General features: G+C 45.6%; 1 protein-coding gene across 1 annotated transcript; it reads right to left on the bottom strand.

Moving 5' to 3' along the window:
- Positions 1–3,319: 3,319 nt before the first annotated feature.
- LOC142004245 (indoleamine 2,3-dioxygenase 2-like) lies at positions 3,320–20,033 on the bottom strand. Its single transcript, XM_074981759.1, has 10 exons — positions 19,875–20,033; positions 15,182–15,277; positions 14,314–14,433; positions 13,440–13,558; positions 12,974–12,988; positions 11,771–11,870; positions 11,549–11,666; positions 10,216–10,267; positions 5,174–5,322; positions 3,320–4,080 (listed from the first exon to the last, which is right to left on the bottom strand). Exons 1-10 carry the CDS (start codon positions 20,022–20,024, stop codon positions 3,710–3,712), a joined length of 1,290 nt encoding a protein of 429 aa, XP_074837860.1. The 5' UTR covers positions 20,025–20,033; the 3' UTR covers positions 3,320–3,709.
- Between the last annotated feature and the right edge of the window lie 1,369 nt (positions 20,034–21,402).

Raw genomic sequence — 21,402 nt, 5'->3', positions numbered from 1 at the left:
TGGAGCATAAGCTTTTGAGGACAAAGACCTGCTTTGGCAGATCCATGAGTGGGGGTTCCAGAGGAGGGTCTAAATTTATAGGGTCATGAAAAGGAAGGAGTCCTAGTCAAGAGGAGGGCCAGAGCTGACAAGGTCAGTTCAGTCAGGGAGGATGTGGCCCATTCTCAGAAGCTTATGTGGAGGTGTGAACATCAAGAGAGAAGAAACTGCTTTTGTATTTAGCCAGCCATACCTAATCTCTTTTCACCTAAGCAGGTCTTTGCCCCCCATTGTCACTGTATCATATTTGCTATTTGAAACTGAGAAAAACTTTTGAAAGAATTAATAGAATGGTAAATGCTATTTTGCAGCAGTCTGTATACAAGACGGTCTGAATTATGCACTGTTTATGCTTGAATTAAGCTTAAGGTGATTGCTCTTTACAAATCTCTAATATAACTGTTTATGTTAGTTTGATATCAGCTTTTTCACCTTTTGAAGCAGCTAGTTGTGTGTAATTTACTTAGGAAAACTGGTTGGCTGCTGTACAACTTTACCAGGAAACAGAATGAATCACATTCCTTCTGAAAAGGCTAATCTAGTCTGAACAAAGCTCAAGGGTATGTATGGTAGGGAACTATCCTCCTCTGGGACTGGAAGATCTAATATGTGTTTTCCACCTCCATTGTCCTGGATGAGACTTTCTCAATACTGCTTGACATAGGTGCTAAACTAGATGAATTACTTGAGCAATTGGAGTGGATTTCCTTATTACTTGCAATTAGTATACAATGAACATGGCATTGTTGTACTCGCCATTTTCTGAAAATAATGTAAACAGCACACCTGGGCAGAGTACTCACAAAACAAATATCTTCCTATTGTGTGTCTTAAGAGTTTCAAAAACAAAATGAGAAAGTAAATACCCTAATGGAGAGGTAGAGGGAATTCCCTCATACAGCCACTTAATCAGTGGAATTAAACTGCCCCACAGAGAACTGTCCTGGGATTTTACATTTTCTCCTAAAAGCTGCATGCATGGCCACAAATCTAGACAACACCTTGGAAGATTCAGTGGGCATCTCTGCACATTGATCCATGGAGCAAAAAATATTTTCATCCCCTTAAAGGCGCAAGTGGGAGCCTGTTTGCAGCATGCACAGCACCTCCTGAGAAGCAGAGACCAGGCCTGGAAGAGACATTGAATTTTAATGGAAATTCTCTGTGTAGTGCTTGTACTTTAAAGCGTTCCCTTGTGAAAGCATGGAGCTGATCATAAAACTTTAAAAGGGTATGAGGGAAAAACAGAATTTAATAAAATTTTAGTTTATATATAATTTTAAATTCCTGGAAATCTCCCTGACAACAGGAGGGTTATTCATAGCTCTTTCCAAAAGGTCTGGTCTCTGTCTCACTCTCTTGCTCATTCACTCTTCTATCAACAACCACTGCTGCCTCAGTACTGTTTATAAAGATGATTGTAACTCAGGCTACCTCCTATAAAATGGAAAATACCTTGTTTCGAAATAGACTAAATGCGTCACAAACAATTTCAAGGGCTTCCTTCCCACTCCTTTATATAAACCAGAATACATTTGTGACATTTGACATTAGAAAACTGTTTTGTAGCTCCAACTTTCCTGCCAGCATCAGGGGCCAGAACCCAACTCCCCTGTTCCTTGTGCAATCGTTTTAACTTGTGAAAAGCGACAGAGATGACTATGCATACATAGGGCAAGGCACCAGAGAATCAAGTCCTAGGAGAGTTGTGACATTATTGGATTAGATTGTGATATGAACATTCAGATTGTTGCTGCAAAGCACTGTACTCTGTTTGCAACAAATCCTGCACAAAGTGAGCCAAGTGAGGCATCTATAAAAAGTACATGATTTGCTGGTTATATTTATGCCATTCACATGCATGTATCATTTTTGTATTTGAAGTTATAACGACTGGTTATGCGCTAGTATTTCAGGTGTCAGCTCCTGGGGAATAGTACTCACTGTGTAGACAGCCAGCATATCTGGGGGTATGACTACATTACACAGATCAACCCAGCTAGGGTGGATCTTCCAGAATTCGATTTTGTGCGCTTGGCAGAGACATATGAAATTGAACTATCCAGGGTTGGCAGTTGACCCCTGTAGTCCTCAATATCGCAAGAAATTAGGGAGTTGATATGAGAATTTCTCCTGTCAGCCTCCTTCTGTGAAGATGGCCAGGTAAGTTGATAGCACATAAGTTGATTCTAGCTACAAAACTTCCATAGCTAGAATTGCATCTCTGCAATCAACTTACCTGCCTCATTCAGACCAAGGCTGGGAAAGGCTTTTTAGGTTGATTGGCCCATCAAGAAACATTCAACGGGCAATGAAGCATGGGAAGCACCAGTCACACTGAATTGACTTTCCTGCGAACCTTCAACCTGTAACGTGGGCCATGGTGTCCACCTGCAAAGAACTGAGTCAGGCACAGACAGGTGACTTGCCACATGACTCCAAACTCCATCCTGGGACCACTGGGATCAACTGCCACCGTGGACCTCAGGGCAAGGTGGGAGGGGGACACAGCTCCATGACCAACAAGGAGTGGGGCCCAGGGCAGTCAGCTCTCAGTGCCATCTGCTGAGCCTTCCAGCCTGGCTTCCCCCTAGTAAAGTAGGACCTTGATCAGTTTTTATTATTATTACGATCAGTATTGTTGAAACTCCTGCTCCTGCTGAGCCATAGTGTTGCTGACAGCTTGAAAGGCCCAGAGCAGAGAGCGGGTAGGAAAACTTCTGAGCTACTCAGGTAATTGCTAGTTTTCAGCAGTCAGAAGGAAACAATTCCAGATTAAAATTTCATTGGAATCTCGACCCCATTTCTCCCAACTGGGCACCAAAAACTTAGATCCCTTAATTGGAATTCAGGCTCTCAAATAAGTAGCCTGAACTTCTGAGTCTCTGGCAACAGTGTTCTCAAATCCGGTGTCCCCCCATCTGAGATCCCACCAGCAGCCACCTCAGACCCCCTGTGCCTCATGTCACCAGATGTTCTCCATGGAAGGGACTTCTGGCCTTGGGACCTTCCAGGCTGCTGAGCTGCAGGAAAGCGCTGCAGTTTCTTGTCTGAAGGAAGATGCAACAAAAGGTCTATCCATGGATGGATGAAAAATCCCTAGATGGCCCAGGTCAGCTGACTCCACCTCACAGGGTTGAAACTGCTGTGTAGACATTCAGGCTCAGGTCCAAGCTGAAATGTCTAAGGCTCAGTCAGCTGACCTGGGCCAGCTGTGCCATGCTGCAGGTCTTTTAGCCCTGTGCAGACATACCCCATGTGCCTGAGGGACCGTGGTTTTCTTCTTCCAGCAATAGTTTATTCCCAATTCTGCATGTATGTTGTGTTCAGTGTTCCCTCTATTTTTAACATCCATGTGCAGAATAAATGTTATGTGCATGGAGGTATGTGCGGATGTAAAGACTCACCTGTGGACACTTTGCTAATCAGCTGAGTGGCATTTGACTCTCCCCTGGGTGACCACCCAAGCACACAGTTAACGGGGCAGGTTGGTTGTGTTCATAGAAATGGGGTATAGGATGTTTTTACTTAAGACAAACCTTTCAAATAGGGCAATTTCAGCCAGATCCTGGCACATGCGCTGTATGTAACTATTAAACAAACAACTCTTTTAGTCTTAAACTTGCACACACATCTCCTTCCTGGAAAACCGGGTGCAGCACGATGGCGTTTAATCATGCATCATCCCTTCTCGCGTTGTATCCCTGATGCTCTTTAAGAAGCTCAGGATGTGTGAGCCACCAGTTCCCCTCTCTTCTAACCACGAAGGTGGATTAATCTGAAAGGTACCCCCGCTGTGGTTTGCTTTTCCTTCTTTGGCTTTGGCATTAGCGGCTGCTGTGATGATATACTTGGTGACTATGGCAATATGGCAGGTTCTCAAGCCTGTCAGGGTGGACACGCATTGGTTGTAAGCTATCCGCAGCTTTACCTGTCCAGAGGACAGTATATGTTGCTTCAGTGAAGGGACCGACTGGATTTCTTCTATGAAGGCCCGGTGATGGGGTGGCATGTAATCCCTCATCCTGTGTAGAAATGCAGCTGCAAAAGGTTCGCAAAGGAAGAGGTGAATCGTTTGACCAAAGAATGGCAGGGCAGCTATTAATTGCAAAAGCTAATCTTGGCAATTCCCAGGGGGCGGCTATACTTTTAGATCACCTAAAATGATCACCTGCACTCATGCTTTCCCCCAAATACCCTGCCAAAGTGTCTCAGCCTTGACCCACCAAGCAATCGCTGACATGCCAGAGCAGAGAATGCCAGATGCGTAGAATTGTGACATGGATCACTAAGGGACGAAGGATGAAACCCATCCCGCACTTTTGCATTTGCCATCCAAGTCAGATTGGCCTGCAGATCCCAATTATAGAAAACAAGCCCATATTCCCAGCTGCACCCAGAACTCCCACACATTGCCTCCCTGTAGACAAAGGGCAAGTGTCTGAGTCTGCCCCCGATGGGTAGTAGTGATGATTTCTTGCTCTGTATCCTAAGGTATGTCCACACAGTAGCCTTATTCCAGAATAGCTGTTTTGAAATAGCTTATATCAGAACAGCACTGCTACACACAAAAATGCATTTCAAAATGCCACTTAGCTATTTTGAAATAGTAACAGAGAGGGAGCTGTGCTAGTCTATACACGATCAAAACAAAAAAGCAGTCAAGTAGAATTTTAAAGACTAGCAAAATAATTTTTTTGGTGAGCTTTCGAAAAAGCTCACCTAATAAATTATTTTGCTAGTCTTTAAAGTCCTACTTGACTGCTTTTCTATTTTGAAATAGTGTGTTTACGCACATAGAACCTATTTCAAAATAAAGCCATTGAACACACTGTGGCTTATTTCAAAGTAGCCCCTATTCCCTGTCTTAACAGCCCCTATTTTGAAGTAACTATTTCAAAACAGGCACTATTCCTCATAGAATGAGATTTACCTATGTCAAAATAAGTCAGCTGCCAGAACCTGAGTTTAATAGACCATCCCCCACAATGAATTGAAGGGAAGTTCTTCTCAGCTGACTCTGAAGCAGGTGGATTTTGGGAGCCTGATTTTACAGCATGCTGTCAGTACATATACCTGATACGCAGCCACAGCCCCTTCTTTAAACAAATAAGCCAAGTGTTGTTTCACTTACTGCTTTCCTTGCTGTGATGAATGGCTAATAACTCATCAAAGGCATGAAGTACTGTGCTCTGTGCCGCGCTCCCGCCAGAATATGACATCGGCTGCTCCGAAACACCTTCATAGATAAGCCCTCCTGGCATTGCTGGGTTATCTTTCCACCTTAACAAGCACACAAGGCAGGAAGAAATGGTGCTGCAGTGAGCTAAGGATACGGCATTTGATAGACAGGGAAAGACTTCAAAATAATGACCTCTACAGATGCCCAATGGAGTAAATCTTTCCTGGTATGACTCATGCATCATCTTCTCCTGGGTAACCCTCATTTCAGATAAAGTCCTCTGATGTTAAAGTATTACTGGGAAGAAACTAAACATAAGATGTACCTAAAACAATAAGCTCCTACCATGCCTCATTCTCAGATGCGCCACAGCCCCATCCAGTCTTTATTGTCACCCTGTGCCATGGCACATGTAACACAGACCGCAGCTTCTCAGTTTGGGGACGTGGCTTTGTACTCTAAAGTGAGATGACGGTTGTGCTGCATGAATAATAACAAACCAACAGCACTGCTCCTGGTGTTTTTTCCTGGGGTGAAAATATATCCCATTCATCCAGTATTCCCTTCATTTTTTCCTGTCTATGGGCAGAATAAATGTTATGCTCCCCTAGGCATGTGGATGTGCACCACCAGTAAAAACACATGCACTGTAGGAGCCTGTGGGTGCTCAGCTAATCAGCTGGGCAACAGCTGCTTCTATCCTGGGTGGCTGCCCAAGCACTCAGCTTACAGGGAATAGTGCAGCCCTCCCATCTGAAAAAAAAAAATCTCTGGGTGAAATAGGTGATGGTAACAGCCTGGAGATGAGACATAAAAATCTGCTTTATCATCCTTGCACAACATCCAGACCTGTATCCTATCTGCTGGATTAAGTGCTGCAGAAAATTTGCTCTTGGTAGAAGAGAAAGAATGTTTGTGCATGTGGTGATGCTCATGTTGTGTGCTTGTTTGGAAACCTTCATCTTCTGTAGCCAGATGTTCATGAGATCAACAATGCCTATTTTAAGACCTTTGTTAATAATCGCATGAAGCAGAGTGAGGACTGCTCAGGTACTCTTGGGTGCCTGGAATACTCAGGAGGAGGATAAAACTTGTGTGGGGCTACAGTGAGGTGGAGGAAGGGTCTCTACTGAAACAGGATTTCTATAAAATAATATTTTGACAGTGACCAATATAGTGGTAAAGCATGTAGCTAGAGACATTTTGATTCCTGTGATTTTAATTGCATGCTGTCTAGTTCTTTGAGAATTATAAGGAATTCATAGCAGGGCTTTTTAAAGTGTGTGTATTACACAGCAACAGGACATAGCATTGCAAGGAGCAAACTTTTAATGTAATCAGCAGGGATCAGGCACTCAATTCTCATTAACCTCCAGGGTAGTTACTTTGTAATGATTTAAAATGCAACCTTAATTGTCTCAAATGCCAAGAGCACGCTTGCTGGTTGTAATAGCCCACTGGACTGCTGCACAGTAGTTATGGATCGATTTGATGGTTTTGAAACCAACTTCTCTGCCTGGTAATCTCTGTAAATTTCTCCATTTAATTTACAGTACACAGCTTACAGCTTTGCAATGAGCTAAAATTTTCTGAATGACTCTATCTCAGCATTGACTATCGTAATGCCATGCCCGTTCAACTAGACAGCAAAGGGGAGTTATTAAAAGATGCAAAGGAAACCCAGGGCTCCTGATTAGCCTCCAGAGCTGACTTTCAGTGTGGAGCTGGTAACTTAGATGCCTTTTGTGCTTTGGAATTTCCTCCTATGTTTCTTGCAGCAAGGACCAATCTTGTTTTCCCTAAAAGCACCAAGCCAGACTGTGAGATAGCACAAACCATGACAATGGAAGGCATACAGACTCTGTCACCTGAAAACTAAATTGCAGTGGTATCAGCAGTGTTCCCTGCAAACTGATCACTTGGGTGGCTACCCAGGAGAGATTCAGGTCCTACCCAGCTGATCAGCAGAGTGCCCACAACTGGCAGCCTGTGTTTCTATTGGTGGTGCACAGCTGCATAAGTCTTGATGCACATAACAAAATTTATTCCATACATGGATGGAAAAAAAATTAGAGGGAACACTGCTGGCCACCCCAAAATCCATCATTGTTGCTAGGAATCTTGTATCTACTGTGCTTAGTTTTGTTAAAAGGAAAATAATGCAAAAATAACATTTCGGTGTCATTTTCAGGTATGCTGGGTTAAGAGGGCATTTGAGACAGATATTACTAAGTTCCAAAAGTTGTCTTTTATTCCTGTGCCCTTTGCTTAGCATAATGATTCCTCTGAATACAGAGTAGGGAAATTTTTCTGTTTGCTTTAATGTTGTGCAAGGTTTTATCTTTATGCAGTGGAATTTTCCCCCACCCTCGCAGAAGACTCTAGTCTTCAGCAAATCAACAGACTGACAAGTCATGGTTTTTCCTAACCTGACTTGCTTTTTCCACAACCCACCAATACCCTGCAGTGTTTGCTGTATGGATTACATGTTTACAAATGGATAAAACCTATGAATGAATGTACGGGAATGGGCTGGTGTCAGGATTCTGGAAATACTTTCATGGCAGGGCACAGTTATCTCCTGCCTTCTGAGGAATGTGAATATGTAGCTGTGTATACTGCAGAAAGGTCATAGAATCACAGAACCCTAGGGCTGGAAGGAACCTCAGGAGGTCATCTAGTCCAGCCCCCTGCCCAAAGTAGAATCAATCCCAACTAAATCATCCTAGCCATGGCTATGTCAAGCCAGGACTTTAAAACCCCTAGGGATGGAGATTCTACCACCTCTCTTGGTAACGCATTCCAGTCCTTTACCATCTCCTGGTAAAACAGTTTTTCTTAATGTCCAACCTACAACTCCCCCTCTGTTATTTCAGACTATTGCTCTTTGTTCTGTCATCTGTCACCATCAAGAACAGTCTCTCTCCATCCTCCTTAGAGCCCCCTTTCAGAAAATTGAAGACTGCTGTTAAATCATCCCTGACACTTCTCTTCTGCAAACTAGACAAGCCCAAGTCCCTCAGCCTTTCGTCATAGGTCACGTGCTCCAGACCCCTAATAATTTTTGTTGCTCTCTGCTGAACCCACTCCAGTGCATCCACATCCATGTTATGCTGGGGGCCCAGAACTGATTCAATACTCCAGATGTGGCATCACCAGTTCTGAATAGAGGGGAATAATTACTTCTCTAGACCTGCTGGTAGGGTAATTTTTTTGGTTTCTGTTAGGCTTCTGGGGCAAACCCTGTCCCTTGCATTAACTGCAGAAGCAGCTGTTATGCACATCTAATAGGGAAAAGAGTTTTATTTTCCAGCTTTCCATTATTTTTAGCCTCTTCCAGAAATACAGTTATAGTAACTTCCAGTCCCATGAAGTTTATAATGGAACAGAGTTAAAAAGACATGTTTCTTTTTCAGACTCACAGCCTTCAAGACCAGGTGAGTTTAGATGGGAAACTGAAAACACAAATAAGATGACGCCTGCCTTTACGCTCAGGAAAACTGAAACCTGTTACAAAATTTAAAATTAGAGCCCTAAACTAAAACTGATAATGGAGTAACTTTGGGGGGTCTGAGCTCTTCACCTGAGGCTCTGACACACCAACGGTGCTTTGAATGAGACTTCACTTTTTCCTGAAATCTATTTTTCATGGGTGAGTGATATGTTTGTTGTTGTATACATTAATGAGTAGCATCCTGTTAAAGCAGTGGCAAGATAATTGATTAGTGTGATTCCATAGAGAACAGCATTTAGTGCAAGAGACCTATTGACCTTCCATCAGATTTCTTTTGGCCCAATCCTCCAATTTGTCTAGGTCACTGTGGACCCTCTCCCTATCCTCCAGCATATCTATCTCCCCCCTCCCCAGTTTAGTGTCATCCATGGACTTGCTGAGGGTGCAATCCATCGTCTCCTCCCAGTCATTAATAACAATGTTGAATAATATCAGCCCCATGACCAGCCTCTGGGGCATCTCACTTGATAGTGGCTGCTGACCAGACATCGAGCTGTTGATCACTACCCATTGAGCCTGATGATCTAACGAGCTTTCTAACCACCTTACAGCCCATTTATCCAAGTCATACTTCTTTAACTTGCTGGCAAAGATACTATGGGAGACCATATCAAAAGTTTTGCTAAAGTCCAGGTGTATCACATCCATCACTTTACCCAGATCCACAGAGCCCATTATCGCATCATAGTAGGCAATGAGTTTGGCTAGGCATGACTTGCCCCTTGGTGAATCCCTGTTGACTGTTCCTGATTGCCGCCTTCTCCTCCTCGTGTGTCAAAATGAACTGCTTAAGGAACTGCTTTATGATTTTTCCACAGACTGAGGTGAGGCTGACTGGTCTGTAGCTGCCTGGAAGCTGCCTCCCCTTTTTAAGTGATGGGCTCTAAATTTTACCTTTTTCCTGTCATCCAGGACCTCCACCAGTTGCCACAAGTTTTCAGAGGTAGTGGCCAATTGCTCTGCAGTCATATCCGCCAACTCCCTCAGCACCCTCGGATGCATGAGATTTGTGTAAACCTAACTTTTATACATAGTTCTTAACCTGTTCTTTCACCACTGAGGTCTTCCCACCTCCTTCCCATACTGGGCTGCCCATTGCAGCAGTCTAGCAGCTGACCTTGTCTGTAAAGACTGAGGCAAAAAAAGCATTTAGTACTCCAGCTTTTCCCACATCATGTGTCACTAGGTCACCTTCCCCATTCAGTCAGGGTCCCACCCTTTCCCTGACCACCTTCTTGCAGCTGACATGCCTGCAGAAACCGTTCTTGTTATCCTTCACATTCCTGGCTAGCTGCAACTCCAACTGCACTTTGGCCTTCCTGATTATACCTCAGTATCCCATGCATTCAGCTGGCCCAGTGTGAATAAAATAAACCAGACGTTCCCTTCCCAAAAGAAAGGTCTCCCCGACAGCCTCCTCCCTACCCTTGGGACTTGCTGACATGCACATTCTAGCAGGAAATGTGCACCTCGTACTTACCCAGACAAAAAGATCCGGATCACAGCATAAAAGATTACTGGGTCCACATAGTCTGGGAAAGAAATCAAAGCACGGCATTATGCCAAGCAACAGGCAATTAATTACATCTGCATCAGCCTTCCCTGTCTCCCATCGCTTCCTTCATAGTCTGAGCTGAGAAATGCCCTGGATCTTTAGGAAAACAACTTGCAGAGGAGGCTGGAATGCTGGGTGCTGCCACCTTCACCCTCCAGAATGTCACCTGGCTCCTTTAATGATCCCATGAGCTTTATTTATGGTCCTTAAGAATCAGTTGAAACAATGGAACTCGAGGTACAGTGAGCTATTGCACCACATGACTCGTGGGTACAGCAGAATTAAGCTGTCTCTGGCCAAACCCTAGGTAGCTTGGGCTGTTACTCATATGGCTCTCTGGATTCTTCCTTGAGTGCTGGGATGCTAGCTCTGCCATCTGACTGAGAGCTGGAAAATCTCCTGCACTATGGACCCTTTTAGCGCTGTCAGTCACCTTGTCTGCCTGAGCACATCTCAGATGTGCCTTGCACAAAGAACGTGCTCTCCTGGCCTCAGTATGCCAAGGTGACTTCCCTCCAAACACATGCCCCCCAGCTGCTGTGCCTGTCTGTGCTTCTTGTCAATACTCCCGCTGCTGCTGGTGAAATCTGATTACAGCCCGCCAGTGACAGCAGAGAATCACAGAGCAGTCAAAAGCCAGTGTGGCCGTTTTTACGTTTCTGTAATGGAGCAGAGGTGGGGTGAAGATTGGTAAAACCAGGAGCTGATGGCCAGTTCTTTTCACACAGTGGTAATAACAGAGGTGTGGCCTGAACCCCTCTAGCCAGTGGAACTCTCACAGAAAGGGCTGTGTTACCCCTGGTTCTGACCCGACAATTAACTTTAGTTCGTATGTTTTCCATGGAGCCCATTTCTTGGTAGTTCAGAGCCAAGTTCTGTAATTTCCTACATCCAGGCCGGATACACACATCAGATTTACCCTTCACTCCAGCTAAGCGCAGCTGGTCATAGCTGCTCTGAGGTCAGAGGAGTATCCCAGAGCAGTGAGAGGCTTTTCAGTGTTGCTACTTGGATTGTCTCACTAAACTCACTTGTTTTATTCGGGATGCTTGTTGCATGATACATGCACGTATATCTCTGCATGGTCCAGAGAATATCTGTCTTGCGTGTGATTTTCTCCAAGCCCTAACAGCTGCAGCCATGTCCCTGCCTAGAATCTTTTTACCCTGATTGCAAATGTATTTCTGCTCACATATCCAGACAAATTAACATCTGTGCAGCGATCCACAGACATCGAAGTGTGAAGTTTTATTCTTACCGTGCATCAGTTTCAGAGCATTAGTCATCTCTTTAATGGCCTTTGCCAGGTCTTGCAGGGCCTCATGCAGGGCCTCTTTGTCAGACTGCAGGCTGGCATTAGCTGCCTGAACCACTGCCTGCAAGGGAACAGTGGAAGAGCTGTGACTGTGCGGGAGACACTTGTGTTTATGTCCCCTTGGTTTCCCCCCTCTTTCATTGGGCCATCCAGGTTGTCCTCTACCTTAACTCCCGGGGCTGCTGCCTTCTCCACAAGGAGAGTAACAAGAATGAAGCCTCTCAAACTTTCCCCTCCAGGCAGGGAAAAGATGGTGTCCAGATTCCTTTAGGAACAATAATTTCGAAATCATATAACACGCAGAGATTAAAACCATCTCGTTCCTCGAATTAGTGTAACTAACCCCTTGTGCTCCCTCCAGCTCACTGCTTGCAGGTGCCAAGTCAGCAAGGCCCGTGCAAGCCCCGGCCACACAAGAATTGCTTGCATGAGCTTTGGTCACAGTCTAGGAGTCTACAAACATGGCTGCTGGGTTGAGTGTTCCCTATCAGCTGTGCAGCTGTGTGTTCCCTCAGGAGAGATTCCAAGAGTGCCCCCAGGTAGGTTTTTGTTGTGCTGGTGATGCACATTCGCACATGCCTCAGTGCACATAAAGTTATTCCACACGTTGATGGAAAAGATCAGAGGGAACATTGGTAGCAGTGTGGAATATAAAACATTTTCTTCCTCTTTGTCACCTGCCCCATCAGGGCTGGGAAGAAGATGCCACCTGCTGAGCGCGAACCTGAATTTTTCAAGTCTCTTCGGGCATTCAGAGTGGAGATCATCTGCCATACAGAAGGCAGCACCTCCACCCTCTGCAAATGGCATGTGGGCTTCGTGTCCCACTGCCAGGTCCTCTGATCAAAATGGAGCAATGCCTGCTGGGCACGTGGAACCTGATTTTCAAAGGAGCTCAGCAGCCCCCAAACATCCAATGGGCTGTCTCCATAATCCCTACCCATGTGTGAGAGATCGGAGCTGTAGTCCGGTTTACAGAGCTCTGTGGGTCACACACAGGGTTCGCTGTAATTCTTTTCATCCATGGATGGAATAAATTTTGCTACATGCATCAAGGCATTTGTAGCTGTGCACTACCCATAGAAACACATGCTGCTGGATGTGGGTGCTCTGTAATCAGCTGGGTGGCACTTGAATCTCTTGTGGGCAGCCACTTGAGCACTCAGCTTGCAGGGAACACTGGTCACACATGGGCCGCCCAGCAGCTTTTCTGTTGCAGTGGAATTTCCCTACCAAAGACTGTTGTGTTGTGCTCCTATAGCAGAAGGCATATTTAAACAAATGGGAGCCCTGATATGATAGAGCAAATTACTGAGCATATTCAAAGATGATGTCTTTTAGAAAGAAATAAGTATACAAGATACTCACTCAATTTCCAAAGGCCTGCAGGAGCGTCGGGTAGCGACCACAAACGTGCAAGAAGAGGAAACAGGAATAACAAATCAGTATAGAAGTGGAATCGGTTACCAAAGATCCATTGTGTGCTCCTCAGAACGAGATTTCATCCTCGCACTGATGCTAACAGTAATGTGGAGCTGACTGCATTTCTTTTTTTTTTCTGGGTGTACATACAGGCCCCCTCAGTTTACAAAGAACTGAACTCCCCCTCTGAACCTGGAAAGATCTTTGTAAGGAATATTTATCCTCCCTGCCAGTGAGGCTCAGAACAGAGTGAACAGTGATTATTTTAAAGGATTATCAAACCCAAATGGTCTCAAACCACCCTGCTAGACAGACCAATGCCATTGTTGGTGCTGATCTGATACTTAACGCAACCACTGAACAACTTGATTGCAGGCTGTCCGGATGTAGATTTCATTTTTCTTACATTTACCCATTAACATTCTTTTTCTTCCAGTTTGCGAGCACCAAATCCGCATGAACCAGGATAGGAGGCAGCCTAAGCATCTGCGAGATCTCGCAGTAGGGAACAGCAAGGTTTCGTGGGAGAAGCTGGAAGACACAAACTTGGGCTCTTTCATTTTCTCCTGAAAAGGATCCATTTGGAATGTTAAAAGTAGCAGGCTCCCACTGGGAACCAAGAGCCACACTGGGCAGCATGCTCTGGTCTCAAGACATCAATTTTAACCTCAAGTAAGAAGGGTGTTTTTTCTGCAGGCAAACCCTCAAGGTGCACTTTGCTATTGATGCTACCGGATATCAGGTAAGCTGAGAGTTTTGTACCTGGCAATAGCACAGGCTGTTCCCAGCTTGCCTCCCAAAATAGATTCTGTTTTTGGAGCCAAGGGAAGGACAGAGGAGCTTTGGGTGCCAGAGGAAGCAATATAAGGACATGCTGAAGGCACACATGAAAAAGTGTTGCATAAGTGTTGACACTTGGGAGAACCTTGCCCAGGACCTTCCCCAGTGGAGAGCAGTAATCCATGAAGGGGTAATGCAGTTTGAGAGGTCCCATGGCAGCACAGTTGAAAAGAGGCAGAGGAGAAGAAAAGAGAGGCAAAAACTGCCCAGCACCCCTCCAACAGCTACCAACACCTGCCCCTTCTGTGATAAGACCTGCGGCTCCAGAATTGGGCTGGCTGGTCAGCCATCAACTGACTCGCAAATAGCAGGGTGACATGAAGATGTCCTACTCGTTATGGAGTGACCACCAAGAGGGCTAGAGACCTCTGCCTAGTCTGGTGGCATTTATACAAAAAGAGCACTTAGTGTCATAGAGCAAATAACACATTTGGTGCCGCTTTTACCTTGACGGGCTCCTTCTCGCCTTCTTGCCAGACGAACCCCATTGTGATGAAGCTGAGTGCCAGGTGGGCCAGTTGTAGTTCTCGGTGCCCTTTGAGATGCTGACTGCTCAGCTGGGGCATCTGCCAAAGAGAACCTTGTTGGGTAAGGTGTTTGATAGTAGTAAAAATGACCACCACTAAGCATCTCAATACACCTGGCCAAAATGGCCACCACCAAGATCTCAGTGCACCTGTCCAACCCCCAATGCCCTATGGAGATATTCTCCTCCCATAAACTGAGGCCCCAAAGCAAAGTAACTTGCTCTGCTTCTGCCTCATAAAACAAGGCAACATCTGAGCTCAGAACAGGACCTGCTGCAATGACACATCTGGGAAATATCCTTGTCTTCTTCAACACAAATGCTTCCTCTCCTCTGCTCTGCTCAGACTTCGACTCTTATAACAGGTTTTAGTATGCAAACAGAAGGTCACTTTTCTAGCCCTACTTGACAGAAACCTCCTGGTGTTTCTATAGCAGTGGTTCTCAACCTTTCCAGTTTGCTGACTGTGCGCCTTTCAGGAGTGGTTCCCCTGCCCCCACTTAGGTAACTCTAAATTTTCTCTTCATTTAAAATCTATTTGCTTACAAAATCAGTCATGAAAGTGCAAAAGCATCCTAGCCACGCTATTGCTGAAATTGCATCTTTTCTCATTGTTTTCACTTTTCTCCCCTATTGGCTGTGTAACTCTTATCCATTGATCTCTGTGATTCCCCAGCTGTTTGTGTACTGCTTCGTTTGCAACGGAAAAGCCAGGCCCGTCGGGACAGAGGTGGCTGGCACCAACATGAATTTGAGGTTCATCCCCATAAACCTAGCATTCAAGGCACCTTGTAAACTTGTGCACGGAGCTGATGGCTCTGGATCAGGCGAGGCAGGTTGTTGGCAATCTCCAGCCACGGCCCATAAGGAGCAGGGAGTTCGCTCTAGAACAGATGGAAGGCCTTAAATCATCAAGCCAGTCAGTGAGGAATGTGCCCAGTAACAGGTTATTGGCTGTATCTCCTCAGCAACCCCTAAGCTGATGGGCAAGTCTGTGATTCAGAAGCGACTGCTGTGGGGATTGCAGGCCGTATGCCGCAGCCCCACCACCTCCCTGTCCCAGCTCCACCCATGCCCCACCATCCCTCCCTCTCTGCCACCCACCCCTGATCTGCCCATGTCCCACCCTCTCCTGCCCCTGCTGCACCCCCGCCCACTGCTTCCAATGTGTGCAGGGCAGTGCCCCACCCCCACCCCCCAGAAGCCCTGTGGCCTAGGCATAGGGCTATTCGCAGGCTGCACCACTCCAAGGGAGGCCCCTGCAGAGCATGGATGGGCGGGTTGCAATGCTGAGGGGGCATATTGCCCCTGTGCACATCGCCCATGCTGTGATTGGAGCAGGGATGGAAGTTATAGGGCAGAAACGAGGGGCATCCGCAAAGTTCAGGGGTGGGGTGACCAGCATAGCAGACAGGGTGGCAGGTTGGGGTTGGCCGGCACGACAGGCAGAGCTGCATGTTCAGTGAGTCCAAGCCTGAGGTAATGGCGGGGATTGAGGTGCATGTGAGCAATTGTGCTAGATGCTCGCAGGGCCTTATCAGGCAGGATCTGGCCCCTTAGCAGCTGGTACCCTCTGTTTTTTAGTGGCAGGGAGATGCGTGTGTGGTTGTGTCATAATTCGGGGTGGGGACTGTCTAGCATTTACGAGGGGGGACCCCATGGCATCAGGGAGGGAGTATAGGGGCTACTGTGGTTCCCCGGTATCAGTTCTTTCCATCTCCATTAAATTAGACTGGAGACTATTTTTAAAGCACAAATGAAGTTATTGTCACATGGTTCTCACTCCTCTCCCAGGAGAGAAATTTTAATCCGGGTAGCAAAGAAACTCACATGAGGAACTGCCCAGCAATTTGGCTTCATTTCCAGAGCTGAGGTTATCCAGCTTCCAAAAACTACTGCTCAGCTCAGCTGAGCTCCCTGCTAAATCCAGCCCCTCTGGCGTGTCTGCCCCACCATTCCCGTGCACAAGGCATTCAGGATGGTTTCTCTTAGGGGAAGAGTGTGGAGCTTTATAGTGTCTTTGATGTGCCAGTGGCAGTTTGTTCGCTGGAGGGAGAGAAAATGAGCGGCTGTTGGAAGTACTCTTGTGAGGTTTAGAGGCCTCCAATGAGTTGGTTTAAGTGAATTGTTATTTTCCGAGCCCTTTCCAAATAGAAACAAGCACAGGGTCTGCAAGGAGAATGTCACCCCTTCCCCTCCAGAGCTGTGGATACCAGGCTGCCGTTTTGTTAGTGATGATGTCTGTAATGGTTATTGATTACATTCCCATAGCACCTGAGTGTACCTGTGCCTCTAGAACAGTCATTTCCCAGGAGATGCAGACCAAGAACAAAGCTGAGTACCCAGCAATCAAAGTCCTGGCTGGGATGCTTTAGTTGGGGTTGATCCTGCTTTAAGCAGGGGGCTGCACTAGATGACCTCCTGAGGTCCCTTCCAGCCCTAGGATTCTATGACTTAGTCACTGCGTTGATAGAAGTTTGGCTATGACACACACAGTGTCACCACTAATATGGTACTGATGACCTGAAGCATTCAAAAGCTGAGGCTGTGTCTACACTTGCACTTTCTTGACAAAACTTTTGTTGTTCACGGGTGTTTAAACACCCATAAACAACAAGGTTTTGCTGTGCCAGGTGTACGTGTGAAAGCTGCTTTGTGACAGGAGAGTTCTGCCTGCCTGCAAAGCAAAACCCACCTGTTGGGTGTGGAAGTATTTTGGTGGCAAAAGTGCCAACAAAAAGCACTCACAGGTGCTAACTTTTAGAGACGTGGTTCACAGCCCTCTCGCCAAAAGCTGCTTAGTGTAGACATGCCCCATCTGCAACTGGCTTAAGGAGAACCCCAAGTTGTAAGGAATTTTGTGGATTTTGTTTGGTTTCTGACTTTGTAGCTTTTAAAAGGGTCACTGGTTCACTTTGCTAAACTTTTGTTAATGTTTTTAAGGACAGATTCTTAGGCAGTAACGTTTCCCTGAGAGCAGCATGTGAGGGAAATGGAGCCACTCTGTCATAACTGCAAAGTCATTATTGACTGAGTTATTGGGCTGTTACTGAGGACTACATTGGCTTAGCTAAGGGAGGAACAGTCCCATGACGCTTCAGAGACTAACCAATTGATTAGGTTAGGAGCTTTCATGGGTAAAACCCACTAAAGCTCATGGCCTAGTCTGAGGTGCCATGGGACTGCCTATAATTGTGAAGCGACAGACTAACATGGTTACCCCTTTGAGTCTAAGTAAGCAAACAGAGTGGCTCAAGATAAGCCACCCTCGGTAAATACTTAATAAATTCAACCTTCTTCTCTCAAGAACCCTTGACTTTGAAGATTGTAATCCTGGCTCCAGGCATCTTGCAAAACTGGCTTTGATGAATAGAGCCAAAACAAAAAGATCCAAAGGGCTGTGGCAGTTGGACAAGGGGAGTGGCTGTTTGGGCAGAGTCAGACTAGAGTTTTCAGCAGGCTGTTGGGTGACCATAAGCACCTCTGGTTCAGACTCTCACAGGGAGGAACTGCATATAATCATAGAACACTAGAACTGGAAGGGACCTTGAAAGGTCATCAAATCCAGTCCCCTGCCCTCACGGCAGAACTAGACACCTCTAGATCATCCCTGACACATCTATCTAACCTGCTTTTAAATATCTCCAGTGATGGAGATTCCACAAACTCCGTAGGCAATTTATTCCAGTGCTTAACCACCCTGACAGTTAGGAAGTTTTTCCTAACGTCCAACCTAAACCTCCCTGTACTTCATGTACCAAGCCCAGTCAGACCTGTGGGGAAAGCGTGGCAGATACAAGGGGCTTTCATCCAGGGTCTGCTCTAAAAGTGGTAGAATTACAGAATTCCAACACTCAAGAGACATGAGGCTGAGTCCCCTGGGGTTGCTGTCAGAGACACCGGGAGGGGGGAGAGGTGTAGTCAGCTATGTAGCCTTGCTAATGGAATTTTAATTGCAATACTGAATATCATGACAATCATGATAAAAAATCAAGAAAGTCGGCATCATTGAATACAACTGTGCACAAACATTAAACCCATCTCATAGTCAGATGATCACCTTAAATGGCGCAACTGTGCATACCAGGACTGCTCTTTGGTTACAGTATATAACTCATCTGAATGACTCCAAAGGGCAATGAGTGTTCATACAAACATAGGGTTAGAAGGGACCTATAACTATAAGTGATCAAATCTAGCTCCCTGCCCTGAGGTAGAATCATGTAAACATAGACCATCCTTGACAGCAGGTTTCTATGAACAGGTTGGACCAGCATCTAGGAAGGGAATTGTACATCCCCCTGTTCTAGAGCTAAGCTAGATATTAGGAATAACTTTTTAACTACATCTTTCTTAATGCACATTAAGGCCATTATTCTCACCTTTCTCCACAGTGGACATGGAAAACAAATGATCCCTGTGGTCTTTATGACAAGCCCTTCAATTATGTTGAGACAGTTGTCTCCCGTCAGCTGTCTTTACTTTTGACAAAACATGCCTGGTTTTTAACCTTTCCTCAGAGGTCAGGTTTCCTAAACCCCTTATCAATTCTGTTGCTTTTCCTCCACCTCTTTCCTAATGTGCTATTGTAATGCCAACAGTCGGAACCAAACCTGGGACATTTGGAGCTCAGTGCATGTGCCTCACCCACATGAGCTAGCCCTTAGCTAAGGCTGTAGAAGAGACTCATTTGTTCTTTCTGTAAGTGGTCTGTCACACTATATGGAACAGAGAACTTTATTCAGTAGGTGTGTGGGTTACACTGTCTCACTCAGTGCATGCAGAAAGCAATCAGTCCTGCGGTTGTGGCATTTTACTGTTTGCAGAACATGGTCTTTTAAGAGACTGGAACGTCAGTTACTATCCTAGTGCCTGTAAATACAATGACTTAAAAGGTCCAGTCCTACTAAATTCTAATACTAATTGCTGACTACCCCTTGACCTCACCTGCTCAGAACCTGGCAGGATCAGGCTCTTTAAAGTGCTGGCATCACAATTTAAACAAGTGTATTTTTCCTATCCGACAGTTTGCGCTTAAGCTCCCTGCCTGTATCATGTGTCTCGACATTTTACTTGAATAATCCTCAATTAATTTCTTCCCTGCAATCTTATGCTCAAGGAGTGCCATTGATAATTCGCTGTCACTTTTTTTAAAGGATTAAAGTCTTCTAAAGCTTGATCTTCCCTGTGCTCAGACTCACTGAAAATCTGTTAAGACATGATCAATTCGCTGGCATCGAGCAAAGGCTTCATTTCCCCTCTCCTCACAGCTTCCCCTGCCACTTTTATTGCTTTTTACAAATTAGAATCTTGTCCTCTAGATAATTTTTTGGTTTTGCATGAATGTTTAAAGAAACTATAATTGAATCTTTCACTAATATGTCTTTATACACAATTACAAATAAGAAAGCTGACCCGAACCCGTCTGCTTTGAAGATATTGTGTTTCCCCTGACATGAATGTCTCAGAAAAAGTCCCTACCAGAGGGTTTGGAAGAAGGAAGCCATAATCTTCAGAAAGATGAAATCTTCTTAGAGTTAAAAGCAGTGGTTTTTCCTCATTTTCGTTCTTAATCTCCATCGTTGGGCAGCTGAACTCAGCTTCAGTCTGGGAGAGTAAAATCCACTGCATAAGAGAAGATTCAGCCTCTTAGATGGGGGCCGGCCCAGCCATAGGAATTGTAATATGCTCAGCAAGTGAAGCACTTTCGCAGGAATCCAGCGGTACCACACCTTTGTCCTGGGCGTAGGATCCTCACGGTCCAATGGCCAGAGGGTCTGAGTAAACATGATTAAAGGTTGCTGATAAGGCTGTATGTGGACCAAACTCTAATCTAATCACCATTCCCTGATGGAAAAGTTCTAAAGAAAGCTTCTCATTCCCTGTGAAGGTGTGTGTGTTTTCTGGACATGTCTTAAAAGTCTCTCTGCTCCCCTGTTAAAGTCTGTGGGGTTTTAGAGTGACATGTACTAATCCCAACGGGTGTAATATCAGTTGATGTAAAGATTTCTGGTGGGTTCATGTCGTGCTTGCCCTTATGGAAGAGGGCCTTGTCTCCATTGTACTAAGGCCCTTTTCATTTTCTGTGCTATTGCAAAAGAGGGCGTGGACCCGATGCTGGCACAGACTCACAAATCACACCCTCTGATTTGCAGTCAGTGCAGTCTCCAGGCCCTGCGGTTTCCAGTAGACATGCATGTTGGATCTGCATTGATCAGTGTCCTTACTGTGTCAATACAGGGAGATGTGTATACACTGTGTACTCTTTGGATTAGCGAAGTGCTAGGGGCATGTGTGCCAAGGTTGCATGGGGTGATCTCTACTGGCAGAGCATTAGCATGGGGATGATGGGAGTAGCTGGTGTGAAGCTAGAAGAAAGCAAGACCTAGGACAGGCAGGGGTGAATTTGATAGGCTAGATGATTTTATTAGGACAATGAAGGGCCTTTGCTTACTGCATCCTAGGCCAGCAGAAAGAGGTTTACATATCTGGGCTATTTTTATTGCTCAAGCCAAGTAGCCACAGTCAACCGGCCAAATAGCCACATGCGGCTAGTGCCTAATGTGTTGGACCCCATAGGCACTAGATGATCGTAATAGTTTCTTCTGGGTAGACTGGAAATCGGTGAGCCTACGTTTCCTGACTCCTAGCCTGATGCTGCCACCTACTGGCCCAAGCTGCCTTTCCTCTGATTGCAGGAGCTTTTCATCAAGCTCAGATCCTGCACTGAGCTGAAAAACCCGGTCACCATTATGCTAGCTGGGTCCCAGTCCTGTCACTGCTGATTCCTGTTGACTATTGTTCTGGCCCACAGCCCTCTTCAAGCAGTCCTTAGCTCTCTTCTTGCCTGGCTGGTTCCAAGTATTTTGTCCTCTCCACAAAGGGAACAATGTATGCTGTACCAAGCACAAGGTGTATCTTAGTCCTCATGCTTAGATAAGGTGCTTGCTGATAATAGCTTGACTGTGCCAAGGATAATATTAGCGTGTAAGTTAATGGAAACCAAATC

The sequence above is a fragment of the Carettochelys insculpta genome, chromosome 31 (genome assembly GCF_033958435.1).
Source record: "Carettochelys insculpta isolate YL-2023 chromosome 31, ASM3395843v1, whole genome shotgun sequence".
NCBI classification, from domain to species: domain Eukaryota; kingdom Metazoa; phylum Chordata; order Testudines; family Carettochelyidae; genus Carettochelys; species Carettochelys insculpta.
Note: the sequence above shows the minus strand (reverse complement) of the source record. Positions and strands in the feature narration are given on the sequence as shown.

Coding starts and splice junctions, on each gene's coding strand:
- LOC142004245 (XM_074981759.1), bottom strand. CDS start 20,024: ATGCAGTGGATTTTACTCTCCCAGACTGAAGCTGAGTTCAGCTGCCCA. Junction 14,434..15,181: donor TCCGTGCACAAGTTTACAAG/GTGCCTTGAATG, acceptor TCTCTTTGGCAG/ATGCCCCAGCTGAGCAGTCA. Junction 10,268..11,548: donor TGCTCTGAAACTGATGCACG/GTAAGAATAAAA, acceptor TTTCTTTCCCAG/ACTATGTGGACCCAGTAATC.